This window comes from Emys orbicularis, chromosome 2 (genome assembly GCF_028017835.1).
Source record: "Emys orbicularis isolate rEmyOrb1 chromosome 2, rEmyOrb1.hap1, whole genome shotgun sequence".
NCBI lineage: Eukaryota > Metazoa > Chordata > Testudines > Emydidae > Emys > Emys orbicularis.
Genome location: NC_088684.1, coordinates 37,513,190 through 37,520,552, shown reverse-complemented (window position 1 = coordinate 37,520,552; position 7,363 = coordinate 37,513,190). Strand labels below are relative to the sequence as shown.

At 37.4% G+C, this 7,363-nt stretch overlaps 1 protein-coding gene across 2 annotated transcripts in view; it reads right to left on the bottom strand.

The window, feature by feature from the left end:
- Positions 1–527: 527 nt before the first annotated feature.
- The window catches only part of UBR5 (ubiquitin protein ligase E3 component n-recognin 5), a 144,125-nt gene continuing 137,289 nt past the window's right edge, over positions 528–7,363 (bottom strand). For both annotated transcript variants that reach the window (XM_065397837.1, XM_065397836.1), the window contains 5 exons: positions 6,842–6,997; positions 6,264–6,377; positions 3,282–3,426; positions 2,508–2,593; positions 528–1,456 (listed from right to left, as the gene is read on the bottom strand). In XM_065397837.1, coding sequence (XP_065253909.1) covers positions 1,244–1,456; positions 2,508–2,593; positions 3,282–3,426; positions 6,264–6,377; positions 6,842–6,997 — 714 coding nt within the window. In that variant the 3' untranslated portion in view covers positions 528–1,243. The remainder of the gene's footprint in view (positions 1,457–2,507; positions 2,594–3,281; positions 3,427–6,263; positions 6,378–6,841; positions 6,998–7,363) is intronic.

The following is a 7,363-nucleotide window of genomic DNA, read 5'->3' as shown; positions in this document are numbered from 1 at the left end:
ATTTGCAGATTTATTCCATCATAATCAATTTTGATTTTTGGGGAGAAACTTTCCCTTAAATTCTGCATTTTTGTGAAGAGAAGGGGTTGCCTGGCTCGCTCCATTCAGGATTCTCTGCTAACTGTAAAATGTGGGCTGAATTGCTTCCATTATTTATTTGTTTTATAGTGCAGATGCAGATCAATTTTTCAGTTAAGAAATTGAGATTTTTAATGGACAACTGTCTGGTGTAGGCTGTTAAGCTAAAATATTCAGAGTTACATAAATAAAAACTATTGTGTCTTCAATATGACTTGGTATTTTGTCTATAATTTCTTTATTAAAAAACTGTAACAAGATACTTAAAAAAGGCTAGATACAAAAGTAGTTAAGCTGCTCACGAACATTAAAATTTTCCAAAATGTATCTTCAATAATCATGATCTTATAAACATTTTACAGTTACCAGAAAGTGCCCAGGCTGAGTTTACACAGTTGAGATACCGCAGTACAAGTGTCTAGTTAGAACTGGAAGTGGAACAATCTCCTGACTGTCTGCTTACTGAAACAGGGATACAAAAATGTTGATTGTGAACTATGAAATAATGTGCATTGGCCTCATCATATGTACAAAAAACCTCACTAAAGGTACAGATTACATGCAAAATATTAGTGATGGGATCTAATGTGCCAGAGTTCAATGCAATCAGAACAGAAATTGCAATGAAAGTGGTTTCATAAGTAAAAGTGAATGATTCCAACTCTTAGATCTGAACTGTGAAGAACTTTTTACAAGTTCAATATACATGATACACAACTGCAGCCAACCACAAATTAAACACCATAAAAAAAGTTAAAATAAAACACAGAACATACTTAATTTTTTATTTTGAAATTCCCTACTCCCTCTATACAAGAACCTTTGCTGAAACACTTTTCACAAAGGCAGCAGTGAATTTTCTGAACATTTTACATATTTTCCCTCAGCAAAAAGATAAATCACAGTGTAAATTATATTGTTCTGCTGTCATCTTTGGCTGGGGTTAGGCCAAGAAGTTATTGACTAGCGAACTGTTACAGTCAAACATTGCTAGTGCTCCTTAGGCCTGTAGGTTACAAACTTAGTACAGGAATGTTTGCATTTAATCAATAAAGTACCACCAGGGGTATGACAGCATTAACTTTCATAAACTTTTATAGACAAATGGAAAAAATCTACAAAACTTAGCTAGTAATATTACACAGCAATACACACTTTTTATACTCTACACAAAACCAAAATTCTTGGTCTTAATGGCGAGTAACAATTTCTGTTTCAGAATCTGTTTAGAGGAATAGAGTGGGACATAAAGGCGAGAAATGCAAGTGTTTGCTGTAGGAAGATGTTGGTCATCTGGTGGTCTTATTGTGATAGATGGCATGGGCTGGAATCCCTCCTCACTGGCAGGCAATGATGGGCTTGATGTCCAAAAATAAACCTAAAAGAATAGAAAGTAGGCTGTAACTTTTGCTGGTCTAGAAATATTTAAACTGACTCCATGGTACAAACATTGGTATCACATACTGATCATTATTTTGACATGAGTAAAATGGGAAAGTCACAGGGCAGTCATGGTGCTTGATCATAAAACATTCCTTGTAGTATAGAGACTCAGTGGCTGTGCTGTGTACTATTACGACAATGTTATACTCCCAGTCATTTCCTCTTTTCTCTCAACTACAAATATATAATATCACATTTATCAAAGCAACTTATCAAAAGAAGCAACACTCTCCAAATATTAACCACATCTTGGTGCAGGAAGTTGGGATTCCCTGTCCTTTTGGGAAGAGGATAATGTCTGTGTATCAGAAACTTTTTTATATAATCGCGTTAGCCATTTTATATCAATCAAATTACTATAAAATACAGCACTGATACCAAATGAATTAATAGCTAGCAATGGAAATTGCAGTACCAAGAGTTTACTTGAAAAGTATTAGAAGTGTGAAATATTCTCTTGCACAGCAAAGTGAATACTGCATTGCACCCCTGAGTTCCCTTTGCCTAAACCAATCTGCTCTAGATTTTCCTCTTTTTACACCAGTCCTTGTTTTCTTCTTTGTGGAGTTCACTCAAAAATGAGAAGGTTGACATCTCTGAGGTGATCAAGAGAGAACATTTTAAAAGAGTGGGTGAATACAGTGCATAACAAGCAAACTTTTCCAATCCTCTATAAATGCAATTCAAACCTCATCTTCTGCCCACCTGTTACTCAGTGTGAAACCTCTCAAACAGGGACTGCAAACGTGCTTGAGAGTTCTGAGATATGGACAATGAAAGATACACCAATATTAATTTTCTTGTGAACAAAGCTGGATTTCATATTCAGTCTCAAGAGTTGAAAGCCTAGTGCACAAACTCCTGAGTACTACTGCTACTCTACCAGTGTAGAAAACCTTTCCATTAAAACAAAAAAATACTGAAAAGCAACACTGATTGTTGAAAAACAGTCTTAAGCAACCTTTTACAGGGGAAGGACAACTTACTAGATCTTGTCTTTCTGTCATACTCATCTTCTCAACTATGGACCAAAACCAACGCTTGAACTGCAAAAGCTTCTCAGCATTTTCTCCTGTTTGAAATAGAATAATTAAATTAAATGTATCTGACAATGAACATTTAGAGCACGTGTTTTATACATGCCAGCAAGTAAAATACTTAGTGTCACTACCCCCTCCCCACAACACCTGCACACTAGGAACAAGGACAGTGCTATGTCAAACACTAACACAAACACTTTTGAATGTAAGGACTAGACTTAAGAACACTGGTGTAAACAACTAATAAAATTAAGACACTGTATGATCTACTAACCAGCTGTATCTAAGTTTGTAACAGGTCAATGAAATATTTCTTTAAAATATTACACTACATCAATCATAACTCTAAATATATGGTCAGGCCAGGATTTGGCAGGAAAAAATAGCACAACCCATAATTTGCTCTCCTTGCATTCTGATGGATTATTTATATAGTGATACTGAGGTTGTACCCTCGAAAGTGTTGTGTATTTTACTCTCCCATTTTGAGGTAAAGATTCTTAAAAGTGGCAAATAATAGGGTCTGGCACACTGAAAATCCTTTTAACATATTATATTTAGAGCCATTCATTAAGGTCAATGAACAGAGCTGGTTTTAAGCTTAGAAAAAGTTGAAAAAATTATCCTTTCTATCCATCTCTACATAAAGGACAGACAGGTGAATAATACTAAATTTCTAGCTGTACAACTCATTTCCTAAACAGACTACGTATTTCATACCTGACTCATCATTGAAAGAGGTAAAGCTGATCAGCATTTGCACGTTTACTTCACCACAGCCGTTTACCAAAAGCCTGAAATCTTCTGCTGTCAAGTCTTCTAATGAATTCTTTGGAAGCACATCCAGCAGACCTTTCCTCATTGCCTGAAAGAGTCACATGATTCACTTTACACTGACCATCTTTGCTTCTGTTTAAGTGGATTTCTGAGAAGTTACATACAATGAAGTTCACAGCTCACAAATATCAGTTAATTTTCCTCTTGGCTGTTCACCTCTTCCATGTTCAATCTCAAATGGTAAAAACATCTTTTTGAATGGAAGCTATATTGGGCCCATGGTCTAGAACTTGCAATATTCAGGCCCAGACCAGTAATAAGCATTGATAGACTGAGGGAACCAATGACAATTATTTTTAAAGTTGACACCTTGCAAACCATTGGTAGTACAAACAAGTGCTCTCTCTCTCTCTCACTGGAATTTGAGCTTTTCAATATAGCCATTTTTTCTATGCCCTAGTCAGTTACAATATATCTACAATTCTTTTGATTACCTTGCTGCGCGCTACCGCAAATTCCCACTTCCTTGAATTCTGATACTGCTTTAAAAATCTGCCACTTTGAGAACCACTAGACCTAGAAACTAATGCTGTAGCTGTATCTCATTAGAAAGCCACTAAAATGAGAAGGGATATGGACAGCTTTCATATGAGAAGAGATTAAAAAGACTGGGACTGTTCATCTTAGAAAAGAGACAACTAAGGGGGGGGATATGATAGAGGTCTATAATATCATAAATGGTGTGGACAAAGTCAATAGGGAAGTGTTATTTACCCTCTTCACACAACACATGAATCAGAGGTGACGTCATGAAATTAATAGGCAGTCAATTTAAAAACAAACATATGGAAGTACTTCTTCACATAATGCATAGTCAACCTCTGACACTCGTTGCCAGGGGATTTTGAAGGTCAAAAGTATAACTGGGTTCAAAAAGAATTAGATAATTTCACGGAGAACAGGTCTATCAATGGCTGTTAGCCAAGATGGTCAGGGGTGCAACCCCATGCTCTGTCCTAAACCTCTGACTGCTAGAAGCCAGGACTGGACTCGATCGCCTATTCTGTTCACTCCCTCTGAAGCATCTGGCACCAGACACTGTTGGATAATAGGATACTGGGCTAGATGAACCATTGGTCTGACCCACTATGGCCATTATTATGTTCTTGAAATGAATATTCAGGAGATACTAACTGATAAATCATGTCAGAACTGCAATTTGGGGCACGGGAAGGTGGGGAGGCAAGTGACAGTAAGGACAATTTAATTTCAAAATCTAAAATCCCATGGCCTACAATGGTTGGAAACAGTTTAGCAGTACAGTAAATTGTCCTAAATACTGGCCTCTGAATCAGTGATCACAAAGCAAATATTTTTATTTAAAACAAGGGTGATGTCATGCTAGGAGTCTACTACAGGCCACCTAACCAGGTGGAAGAGGTAGATGAGGCTTTTTTTAAACAACTAACAAAATCATCCAAAGCCCAAGATTTGGTGGTGATGGGGGACTTCAACTATCCAGATATATGTTGGGAAAATAACACAGCGGGGCACAGACTATCCAATAAGTTCTTGGACTGCATTGCAGACAACTATTTATTTCAGAAGGTTGAAAAAGCTACGAGGTGGGAAGCTGTTCTAGATTTGATTTTAACAAATAGGGAGGAACTCGTTGAGAATTTGAAAGTAGAAGGCAGCTTGGGTGAAAGTGATCATGAAATCATAGAGTTCGCAATTCTAAGGAAGGGTAGAAGGGAGTACAGCAAAATAGAGACAATGGATTTCAGGAAGGCGGATTTTGGTAAGCTCAGAGAGCTGATAGGTAAGGTCCCATGGGAATCGAGACTGAGGGGAAAAACAACTGAAGAGAGTTGGCTGTTTTTCAAAGGGACACTATTAAGGGCCCAAAAGCAAGCTATTCCGCTGGGTAGGAAAGAGAGAAAATGTGGCAAAAGACCAGCTTGGCTTAACCACGAGATCTTGCATGATCTAAAAAATAAGAAGGAGTCTCATAAAAAATGGAAACTAGGACAGATTACAAAAGGATGAATATAGGCAAACAACACAGGAATGCAGGGGCAAGATTAGAAAGGCAAAGGCAAAAAATGAGCTCATACCAGCTACAGGAATAAAGGGCAACAAGAAGACTTTTTATCAATACATTAGAAGCAAGAGGAAGACCAAGGACAGGGTAGGCCCACTGCTCAGTGAGGAGGGAGAAACAGTAACAGGAAACTTGGAAACGGCAGAAATGCTTAATGACTTCTTTGTTCCGGTCTTCACCGAGAAGTCTGAAGGAATGCCTAACATAGTGAATGCTAATGGGAAGGGGATAGGTTTAGAAGAGAAAGTAAAAAAAGAACAAGTTAAAAATCACTTAGAAAAGTTAGATGCCTGCAAGTCACCAGGGCCTGATGAAATGCATCCTAGAATAAGAACAAAAATTCTGCTATCATTAGCCACACTGATCTTGCACAGAGCAGGCATAAGGAGGCCAGAAGCTCCGGTGACTTTATGCTGGCAGAGTTTGGCTTGTTAAATCTCTGAGCTAAGAGGTTAAATAAATCTAGGCTGACAAAGAAATATAGAAAAATGGAAGAGATAGAATCCATATGTCTGAAGATAAGCATTTCCCCAGTATACATGTTATGTAAACTCAAGATATGAATCTTTTTTTTAATCTATATGTAAATGCTGAAGTTTAACTAACTAGTCATTGAGCTAACTTTAATTCTTCCTTTGAATTTATATCCTTCGGTCTATTCAAATGAGCTTTTAGGGTAGTCAAGGTCTCCACATAATTAAGTTAGCAACTGTGTAACAAGAAACAAAGATTAATACCCTTCAGAAGTTGGACAACTTGGAATGGAACGCAGTATATGCAGAAATTGACAGTATCATTCCAAAACACTACAAAGCACTTACATGTAGAGGTTGTTCTGCTACTACCAACATTCTGTGTTCTGCATATTTCCGGACATATTCATAAACATTCTGAGGGGTGACTGGTATATTTACACCATTGGAGATAAGTTCAACCTATGATGAAGTAGCAAAAGGGGAGAGGATTTAAAAACATACTTTAAAGCAGAAAAAAGCAACAGTTAAAACAAGAGTATCATTTCTATTACTGTATGCAGTAAATATACTGTGGTGCTATACAGCTTTTTCACTCTTAAAACAAGTTTTCAGTGGGTTACTGGTTCGGGCTATTACCATGAACAGAAGTTTTATATTTAAAACCAGTCCTTGTGATGAGACCGATAATCCTGGTACTGCTGATTTCTCATTTAGATTATATTAAACAGCCCATAAATACTAGGGGCTGAATATTCAAAAACACTTAAGTGACTTAGGAACACAAATCCCACAGACTTTCAATGGGTCTTTGTGCTCCTGAACACTTACGCAGTTTAGAAAATCTCACCCTAAATCCGTCTGGGGTTTGACAGACTACGAACAAGTAACATTAAACTGTAAAGTCAAGTTCAGCTTGCACCTACCTGCCCTCCACCCTCCTCCTTGCACAGGTCTATTGCAAATGCTAAATCCATTGCTGCAAAAACAGCATCAGCATCCGTGCTCTGGGAGGCTAGGATAAGTTGCCGCAAGCTCTCATACATAACCGGATCAAAAAAAGCAAAGTCATGCCAGTTCACCTAAAATAAGGTAGATGTTTGATATGTAGCATTGTTTTTATAAATATATTCAACATAATGAGTTCTAAAACGGATAATATGTACACTAGCATAAGGCACCTAAATAGCCATGTAATGAGGCATTCACTCAAACACTTGGAAAGAATCACAAAAAAAGGTAATTTCCATTCTCATCCTGATTTTCTGAGGTGCAGAAACAGAACACCAGATTGAAGTGCATTGGCAAAGCACAGAGAAGGTTGTAAATCATTTGCCCACACTAAGAATGACTACAGATCTAGGAAACTGAACTCTTGGAACGTATCCTTTCCATAAATCAGCTTGGGTCAGAACAGACCTTTGTGGATTTTTCAACAGGATTTGAAA